A 26,663-nucleotide genomic window follows, 5' to 3' on the forward strand; every position below is an offset into this window, starting at 1 on the left:
ATTATATGCCATGAGACTTGATCATTAGTTAACTCAGCCATCACAGATATTATAAGTAGCATGAAAGAGAAAATAAGAAATGAAGACATTAATACTTTGAAAAATAAAAGGAGATGTAAATGTTTGGATTTCAATATAAGTCACCATGCTAAGCTCTCTTTGTGTCCCTTTTACGTATTGGAAAAATATTATTGTCCCCTACCCACTGAGAGTCTCATATCCAAGGTAGACTTCAGCTTAGCTTCCCTTGAGTTTTGGCTATCTTAGGTAAAGTTGACCTTACCTATGAAATTCTTGGTATGGGCTTTGACATTTTGCCATTGATAGGAAATTGGGTTCTTTAGATACTTGAGTACTCTTTCATTTAGTCTCGAGAGCAAAGGACACTCCAGTAAATTTCTTCTTCCATGTATCACATACTTCAACATCATACTTTTCCTTGGGCTTTCTTTTGCCGTTTTGTTCCGACATACTTTTTTCATGCTTTATTTTTTCTCTTTCCTTTGCCTACCTTACATTTTCCTTTCTACAGTAGAGTCTACTGTCATCTTTTCTTCATCCCTTGGAATTCTCTCAACATTTCTCTCTCCTCTCCAGCCATTCCTAGCACTTCCTCATTTGTTTTCTTTTCTGTCTATTTTACCTTTTGCGGTGATAGATGCAGGATGGTAGATACAGAATGAGAACAAATGTAAACAAAACATAGGTTATGAGGTTTCTGTGGAAGAAGAAAGCTTGGTTAAAGGTTAAAATAGGAGGTCATAAATTAGAGCAGGTGGTAGAGTTCACCTATCTTGGAAGTGTTCTGGACCAAAATGGTCAAAGCAGTAGAAGGAGAAGAATTGCGTTAGGCTAGTAAGCTTTCTCTAGGAGGAGAAACTCTACTCACAAGTCATAATTTTCAAGTCAAATCATATATAATTTGCATTAGTTTAAAGTAAAATTTTTACAAATAATAGCAAGCATTTATATATTCATTTTTTATGAAATTTCTTTTCTGGGTCTTGATTTTAGTAGCAGTCTTTTTATGACAATAATTTGTCCCATTTTATCCCTCATAATTATTTCATTACTTAGGTGTTACTTCTAGCATTTCATAATTTTTTAAATGCATAAGGTTTTGGAGATGAAATATTCAAATATTTATTGTATTTCATACTCCACCATTGCACTGCTAAAACCAAGAATATTTTTCTTCAGTACATAGTTAGTCATGGACTCAATCATTTTCACAATTAATTGAGATCTCGTGAAAGAACTCCATATTTCCATATTTTTAGAATTTCTAGAGCGAATTCATCTTATACCAAAACAACTGAAATCATTGCTACAAACATGATTTTACCAGCTCTCAGTATATCTTTCCAAACAAAGTCTTTCCGAAAACCAAACACTTTACACTCTCCTCATAATTTCCCAAAAATGCTGTGCTCTGTGGTATCTATTTATAGCGGTTTGTCAATTCAAGCAGTCTTAAAAACAAGGATATCATATTCTGTGTAAGTATATTCCTTAGAGAAATATCCCACGTAGAGAAGTCCATCTACTGGATTGACCTGTAAGAAAAGATAAGGAAGTTCACATTCTCATTAGGCTTGTTTTCATTGCATACCTGTCGCATTGCCTTGCAAATCACTGCAATTAATTGTAAATATTTTGAAAGCATGTTATCAACTTAATTCTAATGTGAACTTTGTATTCATCTTCCTCAATTAATTAAAAAATTACCTTTGAAAAACTCAGTTTTAGAGACCTATGGAAAACATATATGCAGTTAATAGTCTGCGTAAAATTTTCGGGACAAGTCATGAAACATTTGAATAAAAATGAAAATATCATTGTAATTAATTGTTATTTCGACTCTGGGAGTATAAAATAGTCTATTCATGGTGTTATTTTGAGAGAAACTATGCTTTAAACTTTCTGCCAGTATCAGAGGAGAAATTTATTGGCATTGACCACAATGAATGAGTGCTGATGAAATTGGAACTTTAATAAATCGTAGATTTCCATAGCGTTCCGATGAATGGAGAGTCATTCAAATTGGAACTTTAATAAACATTAAACTTAGGAATTGATTATTGTGGAATTATGTTGTCTTTTGTCCTAGTTTTACCTTCAATGCATCTAATTGGTTCTTAGATTGGAGAGCAAGATTTTTGAATGTGGATAGGGTGACAAATGTGAACAGGATCATAATATGTCCTCATTAACATGCTAAAATGTTACATTTTGAATAATAATGTATATGATCAATGAAAACACTGTTTAGTACATAATCCACCCAGTTGATGTGACGAGGAAACCTGCCAATTGAGGATATATGTGGGCAGAATTTTCTATATTTGAGATATCTTTGAGATATCAGGCATGGAAACCTTTTCTGTGAAGATATGTTTAGAAAAGATCCAACCCTTGTTACATATGAAAAAACTTCATCATGACTTAAAGCATGTTGATCATGATTTGATAGCATTGCATCATTCATTAGTTTCAATCACTAGGTAATCAAAAATATTGATGTGAAGACATATTATAATGTTTAAAATAAATCAATCATGGTGTTCACATTCTTGCTCAGTAGAGATAAAATTGTGTTTTATTTGAAAAAAATTCAATTTCTATAATAACCTTGATCAAATCAATCAGTCACTGATGATGAGCATTGTGTTTATGAAGACATACAAGGCTTCTAATTCAATGGCCTATGTCCTTTGAACATATCACAATTCAAATGTTTCTTCAAATGATGGGTTTTTAAAAAGTATTTTAAATAGTATGATTATTATAGTATGTTTATATTAAATAAATAAATACTATAATAAATATATGTGTACATATTATTAATATATATATAAAGGTAATTGATGACAGGGACATTGAATAAGGATGTTAAGAAAAGACTCGTTAAAACTTTGATATGGAGCGTAGTTATGTATGGCACAGAAACGTGGTCACTGAAGCGGGATGATAGAAGTAGATTGGAGGCTTTTGAAATGTGGGTTGGGAGAAGAATGGAGAAGGTGAAATAGAATGAAAGGAAAACAAATGAGGAAGTGCTTGGTATGGTGGGCGAAGATTTGTTGGGAAAAAGTCCTATGGAGGCAGGAAAAATGGATGAAGGGCATATCGACCAGCAGTGGAAAGTTAAAGACTACAGGGTCTGTCTGCATCCAACGTCCAATGCATTATTTCACAGGATTTGCCCATGCACAAGGTGTGCGCCAAGATGGTGCCGAAAATTCTGCCATGGCGCGCTCGTCGTCAGACAGCTCCTGGCCAATAACAGCGTTGCCACATTGCCGCACCCGCCCTATTCTCCCGATCTGGCACCACCGGACTTCTTCTTCTTCCCCCTGATGAAAATACAGCTCAAGGACAACGTTTTGACTCAATAAAGGCCGTTCAAGAGGCTTCGACTAGGGTCATCAATGGCATCCCCAAAGAAAATTTTCAGCGGGCGTACGGGGAATGGGAGCAATGTTATAGCAAGTGTGTAGCAGCTCAAGGAGCATACTTTGAAGATTATTAAGTTGATGTAAGTATATTGTCAATAAAATTCTTGTAAAAAAATCAGTCCTACCACTTTTGGGTGCGACCCTGTATATTAGAGGGGAGAATGTTAGGCAAATGAGGAAAGGGCAGGAACAGAATAGGGATATTGGACAGGATGAAAGGAGGAATGAAGTACACAGAGATGAAGAGGGACTTGATGTAGATTGTTTTATTTGAATGCACAAAAGCAGATGACTCCATTAAAAGTTACTGTTGCAGCATCTCCTGTAGTTTTTTATGAATAGAAAATGTTGCTGGATTGTTTTCTGTTAGGAGTCACAAAATATTTGTTTGGTAGTTATGTCCATCCAAAACCTACCATAACTGGTAGATTTCTTATGTATTATGATTATTAAATGATATGATCATGTTGGTAATCTACCAGTTTAGGTAGGTTGTGGATGATTTCAGCTGCCAAATTAATATATTGTCTCTCTTAACAAAACATAAACCAACATCATACTCTATGTATAACACACCCCTATTCATGCCCATATACTTCCTTCCTATCTTCATTTTATCAAACAGATCTATCCTATTTCTGCGCCTTTCTTGTTTTCATAACATTCTCCCCTCCATCAGTCTTCGATATCCCATTGCCAATCAATGTGCTTTGCATCCATTTTTTATCTCCTTAGGATTTCTCCCTGTAATCCCCTGTCCTCCCCTACCATACCTAGCACCTCCTCATTTGTTTTCCTTTCCATTGATCTTTATCCTTCTCCTCATCACATTTCAAAAGCCTACAATCTATGTCTAACATCCTGCTTCATTGACCATATTTATTTTTTACAAGCCATTTTTTTAACATCCTTGCCATCATTTCCCTCCTCCTTGTGGAAGCTCCTTTGCTTAACACAATTCTTCTCCAAATGTCCCTACTACTTTGACCACCTACTATTTTGGTCCAAAACACTTTGAGACACTGTTCAACGTACTCTAGTTTTTGCCCTCCTATTTTGGCATTCAACTTAGCCTTTCTCTTTCTAGAACACCAAATAACCTTTGTTTTGTTTATATTTTTCTCTTCCCATATCTATTGCGCTGGATTCCCAATTCACTCAGTAATGGTAGCTACCCCTTGGCCCACTGACAAACTAAAGCTTGGTCATCAGCATATCTAACTTAATAATGGATTCCCTGCCTATTTTCATTCCGATTCTCAGTTCTTCCCATGACTCTTTAATCATTACCTCCACACACACGTTGAACACTACAGGTAATAATGGACAATCCTGATTATTTTTCTGAATTTAATGATCAAATAAGTGAAAGAAAATTTTAGCAGGTTGATTTTCATTATTTTAATATCTAAATCTTGCTTAAGCAACTATATCTCCCATCAGAAACTACTTGAAATATTAGATGGGGCTTAACCCATATATTGAATACCATTGATAAAATTGGATTAGAAAATTTTATTCCAACCTAACAGACATCGTAATTCAGGATACTCTCTATGTCAGAGGAAGGTAGGTCACTGCATCCAGGAAAGGTTTCACTCTGGCCTGCTAAATTTTGAATTATGTAAATTTTTGTTTTTAGTTTAGCACAACATTTTTAACTGCAGGAAACTGATATAGAGGGTAGCCATAACAGAAGTCAATGCTAAAGAACTTGGCATTCTGAGGAAAAGAAAAAAGGTTTCCAATCACTTCCATTTGCAGTAAATCTCTGGAGAGAGAAGGATGGCATCTTGTTCGTACAAATGATAAAATTAGGAATAATTTCCAAGAGTCAGTGTACGTGAGGTCGTGAGATGGTGCACAGAAAGGTGAAAGTAGGGGCAACGGAGGAAAAGAGTGATGCATCTGAAAGAATTTTGCTCTTTATCACTTTTGTCTTTTTTAAAAGGAAGCTGGCAGTTGTCATAGATGCTGGGCAATAAGAAACATAATTATAGAATAAATGACAAGCTCATGTTTTTCTATTTGCGCAGTGCCATTAGGTAAAGAAAAGTTGTCAGTTCATTTCCCATTTGGATTATAATTATTGCTACCAGTGAGAGAGTTTACCTTTCCAATCTCAGTGCAGTCCCCAGGACGTACGATTCTTCCTATATAGAGTGGTGTTCCATCTACTGTATGCCCTCCTTGCACTGCACAGGCTGGAATTTTTGTTCCTGTTGCAGGAATCCATTCATAGTTGTATCCAATCAGTACCTATAAGAAAACAATAATTATCACCAGGTGTAAAATGTCCATTTTATTCTGATGTAAAATACCAAAGTTAAAACCTATGATGAAAGAGTTAAATCAGCTGGTTAAGTTGTTTTTGTAGCTATTGAATGTAGGAATGTCCTCCGTAATGTGTTATTTCCATAACTCTCTATTTCTTGTTGTGTTTTGACTGTATCTTACTTTGAGCCCTTGAGAAAAATGATTGGTAAATTTTAATCTGAATTTTGCATTTGACAAACATAAGTGTCTTATATGATTATGTAATTAGGTATGATACAAATATGTTATTTATTAAGTTCAAAAGATTTCTACAGAAATTCAACCTATTAGTGCATGAAGACCTGTAAAAACTGAAACTAAAGGCATTAATCTATTCCCTGTACAACAGTGATACAATATCATCAAATCAACTTCTTTCTGAAAATATCTAAAAAAGAAACGAAAAATGAATTTAACTCTGCAAATCATTTTTGCTGGTATTTTATTGTTCCATGAAAGAACGGTTTCATTATATTAAGGATTATTAATACGGAGTTCGAGGGCAAAAAGAAAAGAAGTGACCACAGTTATTTAGAACTCAATTATTTAAGTATGTTTACTGTAGCCTAATGAGGGAACAAAAAATTATGGTCACTGCCAAGAAAGGGTTAAATTAAAATGCGGCTAATATTTGTTCTCACAAATGCCAAATGATAATATGACAATCTTTCAAATAATCTCAAAAATACCAGCACCCCCTCTATGGATATACAAGGGCGATTTTAATTTAAGGGTCTCCTATTTCTTTTAATCATGAAAAATCAAATTTATTCTCAACTTTGTGAACATAATAGGAAAGGCTGAGCATTTAGAGTCGCCTTGACGATCAATCACTTTTTGCATCCTTGTAAGCAGCTTTTTAATACCGGCGTCGTACCTTTCTCCCACCGTGTCATGAAGCCAACTGACCACTGCTTCTTGCACTTCCTTGTTTGACTTGAAGGAGGGTGGTCGATGATATCCCAGTCGAATTTATTGAGTAGGATGGTCGTTTGATATGACACATGTGGACGTGCATTGTCATGATGCAAACACACTCCTTTGGTGAGACACCTTGTTAACCGATGACCTCCGACTAAATATTCTGCATGGAGAAGTAGCCACTCTTTTCATTAAGGCCTTCCTTCATCTCATGAAGGGTAATTCTCCGCTTATTGCCCACCATCTCGTCAATTGGAGCCACCGTTGATTCCAGCAAACTCAGCCACACCGACAGCTACTCATCTTGGACGTTTTTCCAGCCATCAAAAAACTCCCTGTACCACTTCCACACGGTTTTGATATCCTTACACTTCCACTAAATGGTGATGAATATATATCAGAGAAGCAGTTGTCTGTTGGTTTTGCGACGCAGCGGGAGAAAGGTACGATGCTGGTATCAAAAAGCTGCTTACAAGGATGCAAAAAGTGATTGATCATCAAGGCGACTTTGTAGAAAATTAGCTAACTGTTCAACCTTTCCAAAGATGTACGCAAAGTTGAGAATAAATTTGATTTTTCATGAAAAAAAATTGTGTTTTGCCATTTTATTGCTGTATAAGATTATTTATGATTTTGTGTGCCCTAGCTTAAGTTTTAGAGGAAGGGCAGATGGTAAACATCACCCCTTGATTCAGGAAGAAATTAAACTGCCAGCTATGGCAACTTGATTACACTCTCAAACCTTATGCAGAAGAGAAGTGACAGACCACACCCTTCTCTTCCCTGGGTAAAAGCAAAACAGTTAGAAACCCTTATTCCCTATGTACCTTCTTTTCCTCAAATCCCTAGGGGCGAGCTCAATATGGTACACCTCAATGACCCATCAGGGAACCTTTAAATTCTAGACATTAATTTTGAAATATTTTAACTGATGCAGAAAAGCATAAAGTATTTATTCTTCTTGTGGTAATCTGATCAATTTGGCAATAAACAGGATTTAAAGTCACTGATTTTCAGTCACCCATTGCTTACTAAATGAATGCACTGAACAGTTGTTATGAGTGGTCATACCTCATGATAGTCGAATGCAAGCCCTAATGAGTAAGGGAGGAACTAGTTTAGGGAGAAAAGAGTTGACACTTTCATGGTAAGAAAGAGCTTAGACCCTAAATATAAGAAGGGGTTATGGGCCCTTAGAATGAGAGATGGTCATATGTTCAAGAACATTTCACCCACAGTTGCCCTTGCGCATGCATGTTTCCCACAGGTTTAGGGTCAAATCCTACCCTATTGAGCCTCTCTCATGCATCTGTGGTATATTTTATCATGCTAAATTCTCATCGATGAGTTTCATCATTAATCCTAAGTTGCTTACCTGGAATTGGTTATAGGTGAACTCTTCACCCCCCCAGGAAATGTATAACACATGGTTATTATGATAATATTTTCCTGGGATAATGTCTCCTTCATGAGTTGTTCTTCCCACATAGTGATTGCATTGAGAATCATTTGTGCTAACTAATCCTTCAGTGGTTATGTTTCCTCCTTTTCCATCTACCCACTGAGTTTGAAAGCTGGAACATCTGTTTGAAATGTTGTCTGGAAGAACCAAAAAGTAGGATTTATTGTACAGAACATCAGTTTTCTAATTCATACAAAAGGAAAAGTTCATTTAAATCTCACATAATGCTAGTATGGAAAAGTTTCCTTAGCATTGATACATTTATGTGGGTTGAATTAAATAATGCTTCTAGCTTTAACTTTCAAGCAAAGCACTGGACATGATTTCATATATCTAAGGGAATATAAATAATATTAATGAGTATTATCCCAAAATTTATCTCTTGGAAAGTGAGTCACTTTATGTTTGACTCCTTACCAGGTGTTAGGCATTATTCAAGAAATTAGCTAAATATTCTGCACAATTTTCCAGTGTATATGAATATTAAATTTTGAAGTGCTATTCACAATATAATTCAGGGTCATTAAATTCAGGTGAATAATGCCCATCTGTTCATGTTAAACCCCTACAAATTTATTTATTCAGAAAGGTTTTTCTTTAAATAGGAATTAATTTGAAAATGGTGGAATTAATAATGTGTGCTTGGGGTTGTCTTATATTTAGAATTATAGAGTAATCTTTTCTTCGTTGAGCAGTAAAACCTTATTAATCCAGGCTAATTGCTTAGATCATATTCCATATTAGTGAAGTGCATATAGGAAATGTAGAATTCAATCATCAATAATAATTTAATTTTGGAGGAAAATCATTGCTTTTGCAGAAATAATATGTTTATTAGCATGGATGAAATTCACAAACTTTGGGTCCATGTTAACATTCATGTGAGTCTACAAGTATTATTAGCGCATGCCTGTTTCTGAACTTAAAGTCATGGAGTGCATCTACCAGGTTGTGAATGATAGGTTGACCTTCAAGTATAGAGGTGAGGTTTGAAATAAACAAGAGTGATTGGTGAATAAGTAGTCATGGATAAAAAGCTGAGTTACATTTGCGTGCATTCTTGGTTAAGATAGTCTACAGAATTCTATGAAGGTGCTGTAACTTGGCAAGTAGTAGTTCAAAATAATAGACTGCTAACTATTGGAAGGAGTGAGTAGTAGCCCTCCATTCCATGGGTGAAAATGGAAGTCACTGAAGTTGGTATTTCAATAATTATTTTATTGCAGTTGTATTAAAAATGGATTCAACAGCTGCAGCTCAATATGGAAGGCTAGGGGAAACTATTACATTATTATTTGCATGGCATTAATGTGCCAATTCTTATTTGTCACTTTTATTGACTTCATAACTTGATGAAACCTTCTTGACTAAAATATTCCAGTGGTAAATTAGTCTCCCATTAGGATCACCAAGCAAGGACTACTTCAGTGTGCGCAAAAGTCAAGCTAGCCAACTAATTAAGGGCTGGAACATGCGTGATAAATGGATGCATAGATAAAGCAGGTGTAATGATGAAAGATGTGATTATACATGACAGTATACAGGGTCCGTATCATTAATATCATGACTGGTTCACTGCAGCCTCAACAGAGCGATGGATAGGGGTCCAACCGATCGGCTCGGTAGATAGGTCCCCCACCACTCAGGCACACTTAAGTTCAGTTGCCTCCGGGAATGCGTTGAGACAGGAGGTGGATTTTTGTGACGTGTGATTGCTTGTGGTGTCTTTGCGCCAGCATGGAGCACACTGTTGAGCAATGCTGCACTGTGAAATTTTGCGTTAAACTCGGGAAATCTGCGTCGGAGACCCTTTAACTCATTTAACAGGCTTATGGGGATGATGCCTTAAGCCACACAAGAGTTTTTGAGTGGCACAAAATGTTTAAGGAAGGCTGGGAGCTCGTCTAATACGAGCACTGCATCGGACGCCCGACGACTGCTCGAACTGATGCTCAGGTGGCCAAAGTGAAAAACGTTTTGGACTCTGACAGGCATTTAACCATTGCCCTTATCTGTGAGGAGACTGACCTTTCGGTCAGAACCGTCTACTCTATTGTAACAGAGGATCTCGCGATGAGGAAAGTGTGCGCGAAGCTGGTGCCGAAAGTCTTGAGCGAGGAACAAAAACTGTCATGGGTGGAAATTTTGCAAGATATTTTGGACCGGGTCCAGGAAGATGAAGATTTTCTTGACAGTGTTATTACCTCAAAGGATAATTCAAAAGGATCTCAAAGGATATCGGTTCGACTCCATCAAGGCGGTTCAAGCGGCGACAACAAAGGCTCTCAATAGTATTCTGGAAACTGACTTCCAGCGGGCTTTTGACGAGTGACAGACCAATAAATTTTGATTTGATTTTTAGAACCAGTCTCGATACTTATTGTACGGACCCTGTTTATGCCAATGATTCAGTATTGTTGCTTGAGAGTTGACATGGAGGCAGGGGCACTTAAATACACAACAGAGGGAGTAAAATATAGGACGAATGCATTGAAATTGAGAGTGGTCATGTCTGATCAGAAAGATTATTTTAGTAGCCTAACATTTTTAGGAACTTTTGATTTCCACTGGCTGAACATCACCACATTTCTTAGCCTCACCTAAGAGCACACACAGTGACGTCCAGAAGTACATTTAACCCTTTGATTCTACATGCATTCTATCTGCCTTCATTTCATCCAATATGGCTATCCTTTTCCTCACCCTTCCAAATTTGCCTACTGTTTTTCCATCTTTCCCAGTCTTCAACATTCCATCACCTATCAAAAGACTCTGCATTCATTTATCCTGATTCCTTTGGATTTCTCCCAACAATCCTCTCTTCTCCCCATGATTTGCCTAGCTCCTCTTTGCTTGCTTTCTTTTCCATCCATTTCAATTTTTTCATTCTTTCCAACCCCCATATCTCATATTCCTCCCATCTACATTATCATCTTGCTGATGAGAAGAATAAGGAAATTGATCACATGGCAATTGCAAACTGCGATGGAAAGAGCAAGTGAATCATTAAATCTATCTCTATAGATATGTATTGGAAAATAAATTGTATAATAGATGGAAAGGCTAAAAGTCATGCAAATGGTGGTAGAAAGATTGCTGGTACAATATGCATATATTTGTTGGTTACATTAACAATTAATGTTTGTTTGAAGTTAAAATAATAGCATATATGAAAATATAAGCACTAATCCCCCTTAATTGTATGGAAGTGAAACTTTGGCATAACAGGATAACTATAAATGCCGACTATATGCAGTTGTATGTGGTGTACTTGCAGAGTGTTTGTTGTAAAAAAAGGATAAAAGGGTGAGGGATGAGTTGATCATGTGGGAATGTGGATTATGTACCCTGTTTATGAAATTATTTCACTTAGTTTTGTTCATGATTTAAATCAATGGATAAGAGAGGAACATCCAAGCAGGTATATACAAAAGAAGAGTGACTGCTTTGAGAGGAAGGGGCAGACCAAGAAATTCATAGCTGGGTATGAATTAAGCAATCAATGTGTGAATGAAGGCAAGAAACACAAAAGAAATATGCAAGGATCAATAGTATGGGAGAAACTTATAGAGGGGAGTGACTTTCTATAGATGAATGAAGATAATCTTTTTTTTTGCCCCCTCCGAGAAGGAAAAATATGAAGGGTATGCATTTATATCTTACCATGTGACTCTTTATCAATAGTTCGTTTTGATTTGTATACAAGGATTTCATAATCTCTAAAACTGTATTCCTTTCCATAATATGGTATGTATAAGATACCATCTGCAGCATTCACCTAAAATAGAAAAAGGAAATTAATTTTCCTGAGACCATCTGAGAATTTCAGTATCTTAAATTAGAAAATTTGAAGCACTTTATGATGTGTGTACATATGTGAATGGCCTGCATTGACAACCACAAATTATGCCTTTATACCACAAACTAAAAATATGTGCAAACTATTGATGACACCCTATGCAGAATGCAGTTATTAAATTGTATATTTTATGTGGCAGTGAATTCGTTTTGCTATCATAAAAACTTTGATTCTTTTCCCTCAAGCAAGCATACTCAAATTTGATATTTGGTGTATTATTCATTTTGACTCACTACAGTAACCAAACGGCAAGGGGCACAGCCTTCCAAGTACTGAAGCTCAAGGGGTAAAAATGTTCATATACCAAATCCTGCCCACTAAAATTCCATTCTTTCTGCACACCATATATAGTGGTTATTTTATACTCTAGCGCAAAATACAAAAACATATTACAAATGCAATAAATGTAATTCCATGTTAAAAGTTGAACAATTCTATAGTTTATTAATAATAAGTTGGTTTAGGGAATGATCGAGGAATATGTATTTGATACAAACTGATTCAGTACTTGTGACACATAGAAAAGGCAGTATTTAAAAAATGCATGGGGTCTTAAAAAGCACAGTTGAAAACGGCGACTGGGAATAATATAATGTTCCTTTGGGGGGAGAAAATCAGTAGGACAAGATATATTGTGGATGGGTTTCAAAGTACAAATAAACTTAAGCCAGATGTCTATTTTTCCTGCAAATGTTGAGGAAAAGACCAATTCCACAAGAGAAAGTTTCACCTACCCTTCCAATGTCTAGGGCCCCTGAACTAAATGTCCTGCCAATGTATACTGGAGTCCCATCCTTTAACTTGCCTCCTTCCACTGCACAGGCTGGAATTTGCGTGCTACTTGAAATAACCCATTCAAAGTTTGATCCAGTCAATACCTTGAAATAAAAAAATGTGTTAGTTATTCAGAAAGCATTTATTTGTATCAACATGTCAAATAGTGGTGCATCTATCTGTTGGTGTAATTCCTGGTCCTCAATAAAGTTAGTCTCAGTCATTTCATGAAATGTTATAGAGTTGAAAGTGGCAAGATTTGACATCTAAGTTATTTAGTTCACTTCATTTTGCTTCACATTTAAATAAGCAGCAGTGCATTAAGGATGTTGTAAGCCAGTACTTCATCAGTTGTATAATATCTGCTTATGGTTATTATTATTGATTTAATGAGCCATGATCGCAAGTAAGTGTTTCCATTTTTTATGAATCACAAGTGTCAGGGTACAAGAAACTTCTTTATCATCAAATATTTGAAAATGGTATAATACGGTCAACCGCTTAAGGTAGGTTTTGTATGGATACAAATTTGACATTCCTAAATTTCTTAGCCTTAGCTAATAAGAAACAACCTGACACCTCAAGCTACAATAAATCTTTCTTAAATTCTACTTACATTCTTCCCCCTTCATTCCATCCAACATGCCTATCCTTTTCCTCCCCTACCTCACATCTAACATTTTCCTCTCTATCAGTATTCAACACTCTATAGCCAGTCAAAATGTTCTGCATCCATCTTTCCTGACTTCTTTGAATTTTCCCAGCAATCATCTCTGCTGGACTATATTTCTTTCTCCACATGATTATTCCTTTTTTCTAAGCCATAGTCTCCAACCTCAATACCGCATCTCCCATTGCCCACTGTTGCTTTCCAGTCTCCCATCAAAATCATGTATTTCCTTCCCAGAACACCCACTGTTATTTCCTGTAACTAAACATTTACCCTGCCTCCTTCTCCTTCCCTGCTGCCTGGCACAATGCATGGCCCAGTGAGTGGAGTTCCATAATTGCCTGGACTCATTTTCACAATTGTGTCTTTCATATTTCCTTGGAATAAATCTTTTCCATTGTTTCCTATTACCTTCCTTAATAGTGTTTCTAATGTAACACCATTACTCAAATGGCTGCCTCACTGGGGTCAGATGCTTTTGCAGTCACCTCATTAATTAGTCTCTTAGGTCACCTCTTATGTGGACTATCTTCCATTTGGTCCCTACCATTTGTTCTATCTGGCATATTATTGTTGTTCTACCAATACTAATTAGCACAACTCTAAGGGTCTTTAGAATGCACAAGCTCTTCCACCATGTCAAGGTTTATGGACCATGGGAAGGGAAAAATTATATAGGTGTTAAAAAAATAGAACAAAATTGAATCACCTGGTAGTCATTGTACAGATATTCCCCTCCATTCCATGCAATATACACATTGTTATATCTGGCACAAAGTTTTCCTGGTAGAAGTTCTCCTTCATGCCATGCCCTTCCAACATAGAGCATGCACTTAGGGTCAGTGCCACCTAGGAGCCCACCGACTGGAATGGCTCCATTTGTAGCCTGCACCCAGGTGTTTTGTTTATTCGGACACTTTTCCGAATCATTTGCTGTGAATAAATAAATATTTTAAATACATTTTTCCATGACTATTGATTATTATTGGTTGTAGTGACTTGTTATATATTTTTTTGTTTTTCAATGCATGAAGAAGTGGGGTGTGATGTAATAGAATGTTGTCCTCCATGATTAATGGAATGTTGCCCCGGGTCAATAGATGACTTGCTATTTCAAATAGTTGTCAGAGGCATAGCAAGGGCAATGAGGAGGAGTATCTCAAGTGAAACCTATGCAGCCCAAAAAAGATGCAAATCTACATGCCAGAACTCTATCTTGGGAAATCAGTTCCTCTTTGACACCATATTGTCATTCATCAAACTGATGATTCTTTTTCTAAGGAGTGATTCCTTAAAATGTCAATAGCTATAGAGGAATAACTGTGCTTTAAATGAAAAATCATTAGTTAAATCAACAGCCAACTGAGTATATACTCCTTCAGTCAACAATCTAACTGGTCCAAAAAAAGTAACCTATCTCTCTGGAATCAACCTCAGAGGTTCGAACCAATTTTACATGGTTTGGACACTTTTTGCAAGTGCGTCTTTTATCATTGTATCCTAATTAAATTCTGCCATAAACCTCAAATTTCTCACCCTTTTTTCTTCTATTTTTACCTTAAAAATTCCTGAATTACACCGTATCCAATGCATCAGTCAAAATTTTTGCCTGCCATTAAGTATTGTGAGGAGGAGTGCACTTTCATACCCTGGCATTTTTATTGTCTAAGGTAAGCATCCATTTTTTTATGTAATCCACATACTTATTGCCAGCAACTTTTATGGTGGCTCACCTTTTAGCATCTTTATCTGCCCTAGCATATTTCACAAAAATTCTTCAATGAAAGACAATACCACCCACTTGTTCAATTTTTTCACCATTGCACTCACTGTAAAATTTTTCTTCCCATTTCCTTCATCAAATACAGCCACATTCATTTTAGACACATTCCCCTCATGCTTCTCGGTTGCTTCCGTAAAGCTCTCCAGCTTTGTGCTTACCTTGGTCATTTTCTGAAGATTGAACCAATCCCTGAAGATGTTGCATCCATATTTGATATTGTCTATGTGTTGTAACGTAGGCATGAATCAATCTGTTATCCCTGCAAAGTAAATTAGTTCAGACATGGACCTTTCCAATGAAAAATGGATTGCAATAATCAAGTCCTACCCATGGGTTTTAGTTTAATAACCCATGCACGTAAAAATTCGCTAAGAAAAATCACTTTTTATTTTACTTGGTACAAATGCTCAATTTGTGCATCAGTTGCTATTTGAGTGTACTAAACAGTAACAAAACTAACTAATCTTAATTCAGAATGAATTTTGATGTTGTTACAGAACATTATGTTTGTAATCCTGTGTGCACATTTCAATTTTGCGGGGACAGTATCTTGAATTTAGTCAAAATTGGTTGGGATTTAATTCATTTATTGAACTCATTGGTTGTAAGGATGAGCTAAATTCCTTTGTAAGCCTAGCAAATTATATTCCTAATTATAAGAAGGTCTATACTCACCATGCTTGCCCATCAACTAGCTCTTTGGTGTTTTCATTTACTATGTACAATGTAAGTCCAGGAAGGAAGGCCTTTGTGAAGCAGATTTCATCATCATTTGAGCTATTCTCCGCCGACCTGAATCATATTTAAAACATTTGAGTTTTGATTTTGGCAGATTTTGTTATACTTATGTATACTTTATGCTTCATTAAAGTGGACTGTCTTTTTAAGATCCAAATTTAATAATTCAACAAATACTCATGGGAAATTTTCTATCCAGTTAGCATCTTATTCAAATAGATATTATTGTTAAATGTCAGATATTATTAACCGATGAGGAAATGGGCATTCAGAAAATTATATCATCTATATGCATTGCATACTAACCCTGATGAATTTCGGCAGGTTCCAATGCATAATTCCTTCAATTTGTAATCAGCGCATGAAAAGCATTCACTTGCTGAAGTACCCCAACATCCCTCTGATGAGCATTGAGCATGGCAGAAATAACCATCTTCAACTGTAAAAATAAATATCAGTGTCTATCATTTTCAGTTGTACTTGAAAGAGTGTTTCATATTGATTTAGATTCACTAAATTCTCTGGCTTTTTAAAAAGTTATATCAATATTCAGCTTTTTCTTATAGATATGAGTTTCCAATACAGCTATTCCAAAATACATATTCATGAGATAGCAATAGACATATGTGTACACATTTATTATTTATCATTTTCTCCTCATATCATTTGGCACAGGTGAATGCAGGAAAAATTCTTGATAAGAATGAAAGTACATTTACATGAAAAATTTTTACCACATCAGATTCTGTTTCAAAACCACTGATAAATTATTATAATCTTAATTTCATAACCTTCAGAAAATTGACTTGAAACCATATGTTAGATAATAAATTTCAATGCTTTTGAATGAATTGCTTGAATGCCAATGGAAATGTTAAATGTAAAATATATGCATATCACATTGGTAAGAAGAACTTACCGCATTCATTGACAGGGCGGTTTCCTTGAATTTGAAGTGAATGAGTGGGGGACTTCTTAATTACATCCCAGTTGTTTTGATCCAGTAAACAAAGATTCTTATTCTCGCGAATTAAGACACCTCCTTTTGATATAGTTCTTAAAGAACGTAGGCCCAAAGTCTTGAGTGAAGTTTTTTCAATGTATAATGCTGCCTGGTTCTCTAAACTGTCTCCTCTAATAATTTCGAGACTCCTGATTACAGAATTGACAAATTTCAGGTTAAAAACTATTGGTACTTATTTTATCACTTTTAAATATACTTAATAGAACCTTCAATAGGAAATGATAAAGCATGTTTAAAAGTATGCACAAAAATGTAGAGGGATATGCTAAATGAAGGCATGAAGAAAATGTTTTGACCATTTGAAAATGCTTTTATAGATGTGCAAAGCAGTCATTTTCCATGGTCATTGATAGCATGGTGAAACACTTACCTAAGAAATGAAAGATCCTTGAAAGAAGGATGTGATCCTTTTATGCTAAGATGTCCTGTAATTTCCTTTACGTTACTAAGGGCTTCTAGAGAATTTGGATGCATCTCTTCGTAAAGAGGTCCAGGAATGAAACTGGAGTGAAACATTTGAAATCCAGTGAATGTTATATCCCTGATCTCAACAGAGCCTTCGATAGTGGTGCAGTTTTGAAAGTTACGAATATTTCCAGAATGGATAACATCTACACCGTCACATACTTTGTGGCAGAGTCCTTTGCATGGAATGCATTCTCCTCTCAAAACCTAGAGAAGAAAGTTAGTGACTTATAATAGTGGATATCTCTTTACTAGTTTTAAGTTTTACTTATAATTCCTTCACATTTTTCATTTTAGAGATTGTAATGTAGGGCTAATATTGTACAGGAAATAGCGATTAATTTAACTGCAATGACTATAATAAATTAAAGCACTAAGCCTGCCAAAAAGAAATATATAGCTAGGACCTTAACATGAGATTTGCAAAGAGTTTTGTCATTTTGACAGACACAGGAATTTCTCCTATCCTCTCTAAATGGTGATTTGCAGTGAATCAACACTCCCCAGGGATCATCCCACACCCCAAATTATTTCTTTGCCTTCTTACTGTGTAGGAAAATATTCAGTTACATTTTATTGATTGTTATAGATTTAACATACAAAAACCATTTTTAGGTCCATAATTCCTGTAAATTTGGCAGCATATCATATTAGGATTTTATACAATTCCAAGGTAAAAGTTTGAAAATGTGATTATTGAAATAAATATGCTTTCTACGTAAATCAATCATTATTGGGCCACTGAGAATTAAGATTAATAATTATGTGTTGGATTGGTATTACAGATTAGTGTTTAAGATAATGTGATGTGATAATACATTCGGGACACTGTAATTGCTGTGGTAAATTCTTGATGGAAAGAAAACTAATGCTGAGGAAAGAATTGTCTAAATGTGGGTGAGGTATTCCACAATGCAAGGGTACCTTTTGCTCCTAACACCAGAGGGAAGATTGATGAAGAAATGACTAATTGCCCTGCCTTGGGTTAAATGAATGCTGTAACATAAACAAATTTCTGTTATCGTGACTTTAAAGTGGTATAAAAACAAACTCTCCTAAAGGTTTTTAAATATGCCAATATTCACTATTTTGAAAAACATTTCTCTCTCACATAGCAGATGCTCACAATATTGAGAAATACACCTATTTTTCTCATGTAGTACATCTGCATGAAGGCATAGGGTCATTGTGCTAGGAAGTGGAAAAGTTGAAATGAAAGTTTGGGAAGATGGAGCATGCAGAGTTATACTACATTGTCATCAGGTTGTGTTGGTTTCTCAAGCTGTTATTTTATTGCTTTCTGTAGCTGACCTATAACATCATATTCTATCCCTTAATAGTGGTTCCACATGACTGAGTACTTCTAAAAATATATTTTGTGGAACAATACCACACCATTATCTTATGACACCTGCACTTAACTTCTTCTTAATTTAACTGGTCTTCTTATCACAAGTTCATTCAAAACTAATTTTCACAATTTTAGGCACCAAAATTTTCCTATGATGGTATTAATATTTTAGAAAGTTTGTGTGAAAATGTTTTTTCAAAGCACAGTTCAGCTTATAAATTGGATGGGTTTTCCCTAAATTGAGTAATTAGCCCAATAGAGTTTGTTTACCAGAAACATTTTTTCCATGGCTTCATATTTCATTTGAGATAATGATGTTATATTGTACTCACCCTCTTTCCAGGAGGACAAAATGCCACACAGGCATCATTATCCTTAAGCAAAGGATCTGGGCAATTCCTTACACAGGTCGCTCCATACTTGTATTTTCCTCTGGGACAACCTACCACACAGGCCCCATTATTAATGTAATGCTTACAAGCCTATTTGGATAAAGAAATAAATCATATTTAATGTCATTGTTCGTTTATCAAAGAGAAGACATTATGTAAAATTAGCATTATGCTTTGAATAATATGCACAATATTTAAACTGCAGTATTGCTCCAATTAAATTTACAAATCTACTGAGCCATGGATAGCTTATGGCTTATGATTACTTTCTTAGATGGTGGATCTTGTAGTCAGTAACTCAAGAATTAATGGCAAATTGCTTCATTTCATCATAAGTTTTGTTTTTCTGTAAAATATTCTTTATATCAATTTTCAATTTGAGGTGTACCTTCGCTGAAAAATTGTTCCCTTTGCTATAAGTCTGTGTTTGGCAATTTTCCCGGGGAATTAAACATAGTTTTTTCCTGCAATCCAAGCATCACATAAAAGTATTCGATTGCAAGAAACTCTAGCAATTTAACTCACAATGCAATCATTTGGTTGTGAGCCATTGCATCCAATGGCACAATATGAGTGGCAGCAACCATATAAACCTTCCGCGAAGCATTTCCCTGAGCATTCTGAGTGACATCTCTGTTGGTCAATCCTCTGGCAATTCTCAGGGCCTGGTCCCCAGCATGCGCCATTGCATGACACATCGCAAGGAGAGCATTCTGTGTCAGAATCATTGATGTCGAAAGTGTTGGATCTCCATTCTTTGTTAATATTCTTCCATGATATGTCCTTAATGTGGCATAAATTGTAGCTTTGAAGGAATCCAACACATCCTCTCTGAATTTCTGAAATGAAGAGTTGCGTTTTTACTTTCATCTGACTTAAGCAGAAACCTATCTAAGTTGGAACCGTCATAATCATAATGACCACAAATGCAATACAGCATTTCATGTTTTTCTTTAGTAAGTGAGAGTGGGAACTTGAGAGACACTGATAGAAGAATTGTACATAGCATTTAGTTTTTATTTATTTATTATTATTATATTTAGTAGGAAGTAGTTTTTATTTCATTCTGTGGAATAGGGAAACAAAATTTCAGATGGAAATTTTAAGCAGTTTTCAAGAATTTCAGGAGCACCTTTGAGTTCTTTCGCCTGCAAACTATATTCACAGTTCCATAGTTTCAGCCTCAACTTTGTGGAAGTTCATTTTAATAAATGAAAAAGAAACACTTCGTTCCAATCCACCACTTTATTACAGGTACTTGTACAAGTACCTGTAATAAAGTGGTGGTTTGGAACAAAGTGTTTCTTTTTCATTTATTATATTCACAGTCCTGAATCTTCTCTTTGAAACGTCCAAGGTTTTCTAACCATATATTTTCTTAGAAAATAATTTAATTGTAATCATTTTAGTTCTCTGTATCTTTTTTGTTTTTCACAAAAATGTTCTTGTTCATTATTTTAAACTTTCCAAAGCAGAAAACCAGATCTTATCTGGAAAATGTCATCAGCTCCCTTGTCATTATACCTTTGGACAGGTTTTATTCTATCGTTAATTATATCTGCAAGACTACCTTTATTACTTTTTATGAAATTCATCGTTTGGGAATCACTAGTTTAAAGAATTCTGTGCAAAATCAGTTGCATTTGAGTAGTAATACCCGTTAAGATAGTCATGGAGGAGACCCTCTGCTTGAAAATTGAAAATTTAAAGGCTGGGGTCTCATCCCTATGTCGTGAGTCGCTCACCTCTCAGAGCCGGCATCTCTAGGTATTGGGACGTGACCGTGGTGGCCAGGAAGGCGAATCCTTCCCTCTGTGCGGTGGTCTTCATGAGTTTCTCCCCCCGGATGATTTGCAGGTTGGTCAAGGGCACTCGGCGCGCTCCAACGTTGAACAGCAAGACGTACCCGGAGACCTCGCGGATGTGACGCAGGAAGGAAAGGTCCGTCCCTTCGCTCCTGATCCACGTCAATTCAAGATTTCCTTGCACGAAGGTGCAGCCGGTGTAGCGCTCTCTCAGCTCCCGTAGGTGTGCTCCGTGGTCCGATGGTTCCACGAGACCCGCGTGAGTACCATGACACACTGAAATGTTTAGAAATGATCTCATTTCCATGACCTATTCTACATTCTGTTTTAAAATTTTAGTGAAAAACACATTGGTCTATTTATTTGTTGATATTCAAGAGAAGGTAAGAGTAAAAGACTACCTCACAGTCGAACGCTTGAATAAGACGCTGGAGTTAGGGTGGTGCGGTAGCCAATGCACTGGCTTCCCACCCTGAGGGTCCATGTTCGAGCCCTTGCGGTGGCACAACTTTTCTCGGGAATCCTAATCACTTCTTGGAGTACTATGAGAAGACGGACTTTAAGTGGAGTGTGCCTTTTGTTAAAGAGTATGCTAACGCCGGGTTTCTCTCCATCCTTCCCCTCTTTCACGAACATTCTTCTACTACCGACCAATCTCTAATGAACTCCTCCGCCATCGGCTGCCTCCCCTAGTAACAGAACACACATAAGTGCTAACGACAAGAAAAATTTGAAATAATGAAAAAATTCGTTACATGTACTACTGAATGTGTGCACAGCTAAAACAATAATGTCTCGTTATCAATGGTTCTGCAAAATAAATGCTCATCATTTTGTGTTCTTTTGTTGATTTCTGTTATCTCATAATTAAGCTCTAACTGAAATAGTGGACTTGCCAGCATGGGTCTGATAGATAGTACATGTATTCGAGGATATCATGGGCCCTCGAAGGAATAAAGGGAAACTCTGCCATGAAGTATTCAAACCAATCTTCGGGCTGTTTTATACGAGCTAATTGAAGTATGCGGTCACTTGCTCTTTGCAAAAGGGCGTTGAACCCTGTCTGATCGAATCTAAAAATATATGCGCAAACCTGAAGTGAGGTTACGCTCCTTCCTCTCTGGCTCAAAGCAAGCATACGATCTTTGAGGCTGCGATACGAGTATGAGTAAGTCATTTAACGGCTCCTCGACCCAAAGGTCACCAAAATAGAATTTGTATTTACGCCCCATTATTTGCTATTTCAGTTGGATGAATGTGATATAATCTTAGTAGTCAAAACTACTAAAGCTGAAATCTGCCACTAAGAACACGTTTAAGAGTTTTCACTCATTCATCAAGCGTTCTTAACGTGGCTTTTTTTGACAATCCAGGAAATTTTATTTTTTTCTCAGCCTTTTGCATTTCTCTTTGTTTTAAGGGAGGAAAGCTATGTTTACGGTTTATATGCTTGGACTGCGATTTACTGGCCTTAAATGGAGTTGCTACCTCAAGCTTTATCGTTACTTGGATTTTCTAACCATTTCTTAATGAAAATATATTAGGTTTGATTCTTTCTCGACGAAAGAAAATGCAGGAATAAATTCGGAATTCATTCATTTAGGGAAACACGGGAACATTAGTGAAAGCTAAGATATAATTTCAAATTAATATCATTCACGATATTGCGTGTGGAACGTAGGTAAATAATATATTAGATCATTTTTTGACTCTATCTATCGTATTTACAGAATTAAAGAATCCAAAAGCTTTATAACTTAATGCAGAACACTCCTGTGAACACACTTTCCACGTAAAAAATTGAATGCGAGAATATGTATTCTTGCTCTCTCCAAATCTTAACTATCTTAAATCATAATCTTCGCTATCTTAACTCTTAAATAACAACATGGGAGAAAGTCCTATTTTATACATTTTCTACAGGAAGAGCTGAATGCGAGAATCGACGTCCTTTGCGAAGTTTTAGTATTATTTGTTTGCTTGAAATTTCGAAAAAAAATATAGGTCATCTCTTGCACCCGTCAGACGTCTTCGAAAGTGAAAATCAAACTCCCGAATCTTTTTTCCTCGGGCATATCGCAGAATTGCGAAACCCAATGAATTTCTTCACATCAAATCTACTATTAGTTGCATTCTAAACTGTCATGATTTTTTAAATAGTAATTCTCTAAAATTTCAATTTCCTGTTTGAGCTTTTCTCGTGTCTTATTTTCGTAATGAAAAAAATATTAGTACTCCCCGTTTATTGCAAGCCAGATTATTTGCCAATGGTATCAGTGTACCTGTGAAAGTTCACTTTAAACATTTGTGCATGCACAAAGGACGAATCACGGGAAAACTTGCTTGAAAAGTTGAGTTCCTAATAAAAGCTCATTTTTGGAGGTACTTCTGAGATTTTCAAAAAATCACGGCTCATAATATGACAATTGGCACAATCAACTTCAAACAACTTCACCATATTCTGGAGTTTGATTTTTGCATTCTCTGTCTAACGGTTATATTTTTGTGGGAGCAAACCCTTTCAATTGACATGTTTGTATGGCTTAAGTGTATCTTCCATGAGGCACTTTTGGCTTCCATTTGTCATTATGGTAATTGGCCTGACCACGGAAATATTTATTTGCTATGTTTTTAAAAGAATAATTTTTTAGAATTTTAACTGAAGTAACCCAAGCCTTACGCAGTGTGAGATTCACGTATCTCTTCCTTGTTCTGCCCGCGGTTTCCCAAGGAGATCAGGGAATCGGGAAACCACGTAGATTGAATGGAAATGGGAATGCCCGGTTCTCCCGGTTTTTAACACGGTCCCTCCAATCATTAGCCGAAAAGTAGCCCTTTGGCTACAGCGTCACGGTATTCTCGACATATCACGGTCATGGCCAATTTTAAATCACATAATGAGTGAGAATGGTGCTGAAGGAAGTTACCTCCAAACCGGTTTCTCTTGGCGTGCACTGAACTTCGTATTTTTTTCTCCAGCCTGCTAGCCAAACACCGGCTCGTTTGCATGAGACTCTTTTAATGTTTGCACATTCACGTCAACCTTCATTTCACACTTCTTCGTCCTCGCCTAGTGATCGTTGCGTTCATATAAAGCACTCTCCATCCTTACCGTGTGACCGCTCAAATTTCCCAAATTTTCACTAGTTTCCTTTGAATCCCATGGCTACTTTTCAATCTTGAAAAATAATGTCGAATCTCCTAGAATCATATCACGATCAGACCAACCGGCATTCTTCCAATCCGATCAGATAAAAGAACCTATTTCTCCAGGCGAATCCGCGTGTTTATTCGATGCACGTGCCAACACACACGACGCAGTCTTAATAAATATCTTGGAATGACAACGTCAGACTTATAATAAAGAACGCGTACTTTTGCAACTCTCGACTACTGATCTTCAGCTAGCGGCGGAGGATGAATCGCCACAGTGGGTATCCAAACATCCGCGCTCATCCTCCACACCACACCATTGGGTAACACACAGATCCCGATTCGCTCGATTGTATCCAGAAATTCAAAATTACCTTTCTCCTCCAGAATATCATAGGAAGCTGCCAGCGCACATGTGCAGAGCGTAAACAGAAGTCGCCCTAGGGTCCCAGAGAAACGTCCGAGCTCCATGCTGCAGTTGTCTCCGCTGTGAAATCCACTCGGGAACAGCGTGTCGGTTCCTTCCTGCTCCTTTCTCGCCGCCGTGGGAAGGTCCGTAGCGAAGAGGAGAGAGAGGGACGGAGTTTCCCCCCTCTTTTGTCCCGCAAGGTCAGTGCTGTACTCCGGCATCACCCAATGACAGAGCTTCCTCCGTCCTCTGACGCATACAAGCCCTCGGGGGATTTAACTATTCGTGAAAGCTTAGGCCTTAAAATTGCGAATTTCCACTTTTGTGAACGTGCGGATACGCCCGAACTGTAATTTGCAAAGGCAGAAGAGCTTGTCTAGAGCTCGTAGTTTTCACAATTTCAAGATTGTGCTTCACCCAGGAGAAAAATTATGGTGTGCCAGTAGCATAGCCAGAACTAAAATCCAGGGTGTGCTGAGGTGGACAAAGTGTTTCCTAACAATCGTTATTTAGTAGATTTTTTACACTTAAATTATACGATTGACATAATTAAAAATAGAGGGTAATATTTGCGTATTTAGTTCCAATTTTTGCAACATGATTTGTCCTGAACGCGTGATTGTAAATATTTGCATAAGGAAGTTCGGGCATTATATTATCCTCGCAATTTGGTATGGGCTGTTATATGTTGTTACAGTAGCATTCTGAGAAGAAGGTAGTTATCCGAGGGTATTCTCAGAAGGAAGTTGCTGTCACGGGGTGTGGAAGACATCCGAAAGGAACACCGCGTCTGTTAGGTCATTTAAGGAGGACGTATCAATTGTTTTTTATTAAAATACGCGTCAAGATTATGCATTTAGTGTTTTAAAAAATAGTCGATTATTGATAAACTGGATTGTCGGACTAAATGTGACTATAAAAAGAAGTGGTACTGTAATAGCACTACAGAAAAGATAGTTACCGTATCGATTAAAGTTAATTAATCGAACACACACGCACACACTGTACTTAAACGCGGTTGGAACACAAGAGTCTATTCTTTTTTATATTTTTATTTAACACTTCCGTGTTACTTCGACGATATCATCTAGTTGCCAAGGCCAATAAGTGCTCGTTGTCTCACTTCAACTCTTGCATTCTTAAATCACCCCTTCATTCTGCGGCTAAATGATAATAATTTGATAAATGTTCGTAATGTCTGTTAAACACATGGGGAGTGATAACCTGATGGATTTGGCTGAGCTACTGAACGCAGGGCTCGGGTTTAAATCGGAGTCACCCTCACACATCGATCCAAACTAACGGCTCATTCAATACTGCGTGGTAGTATATGCATTTTTCACATTGTCAGAGCAAACATTGCAGTAGTAATGAAAGTCTTCGAAAAGCCGTGGTGCGTCGCAACACACTAACGGCTTACCTTCGTTAAACGTCGATCTGATGCAAAAGGCAGGATTAACTAAAAAACTGCTTCTACCACAAATTGGCTAGTAGCGTTTCCGAGTTCTTGCCGTGGATTATCTCTCACAATTGATGACGAAGTATGGGTACGAATTAAATTGAGATTCCCTCCATCAGTTTCTCTTTTTTTTGTCTGATGTCATATCCCACAACACGGTCGTGTTGTGGTATTTGCAGATATAAGCTTCTTTTCTTGCTGGAGGTGTATAATTCTTATCTCTTGTTCTCTTGGGCGCGCGATTGCACCGTCAGCGTGACCATCCTGGGTTGCAGGGGTCTAATAGATTACGGCGAGCATCGGCGGGCGTCTAGAAGCCGGCAAAACATAAAAATGTGTCAAATTCTGTTCAACGCCCAGCATAGCTGCTCTCCTCCTCCCCGCACATCTTCTCTCCTCTCTCCCAGGCTGACGTCAGTGAAATGTTACGTGATTGAGTTGAATATTTACGAGATTGAGTTGAAAAGCATCAGTTACTTTCTTCAACATTATCTGAAGCCTTGCCTACGGGGCGAGAAGGGAGGGAGAAAAGGGCGGAAATGGGAATAAGCCTAGCTACGGATCAGGCACACCACGACCAGTTATAACTTATCTCAATTCTGATGAGTAATGTCCTTGAATGCA

The 26,663-nt window shown here is 36.8% G+C and overlaps 1 protein-coding gene across 1 annotated transcript; it reads right to left on the minus strand.

Moving 5' to 3' along the window:
• Nucleotides 1-965: 965 nt before the first annotated feature.
• LOC139693716 (epidermal growth factor receptor-like) lies at nucleotides 966-24,680 on the minus strand. The gene is made up of 15 exons (XM_071591975.1): nucleotides 24,546-24,680; nucleotides 20,959-21,294; nucleotides 19,739-20,052; nucleotides 19,154-19,303; nucleotides 17,376-17,677; nucleotides 16,901-17,133; nucleotides 16,288-16,420; nucleotides 15,919-16,035; nucleotides 15,402-15,502; nucleotides 14,170-14,393; nucleotides 12,751-12,894; nucleotides 11,821-11,935; nucleotides 8,071-8,294; nucleotides 5,571-5,717; nucleotides 966-1,556 (listed from the first exon to the last, which is right to left on the minus strand). The coding sequence occupies exons 1-15, from the start codon at nucleotides 24,640-24,642 to the stop codon at nucleotides 1,464-1,466; spliced, it is 2,730 nt and encodes a 909-aa protein (XP_071448076.1). The 5' UTR covers nucleotides 24,643-24,680; the 3' UTR covers nucleotides 966-1,463.
• Nucleotides 24,681-26,663: the final 1,983 nt, after the last annotated feature.

Source organism: Hetaerina americana, unplaced genomic scaffold (assembly GCF_022747635.1).
Source record: "Hetaerina americana unplaced genomic scaffold, ioHetAmer1.1.p SCAF_5, whole genome shotgun sequence".
Taxonomy (NCBI): Eukaryota; Metazoa; Arthropoda; class Insecta; order Odonata; family Calopterygidae; genus Hetaerina; species Hetaerina americana.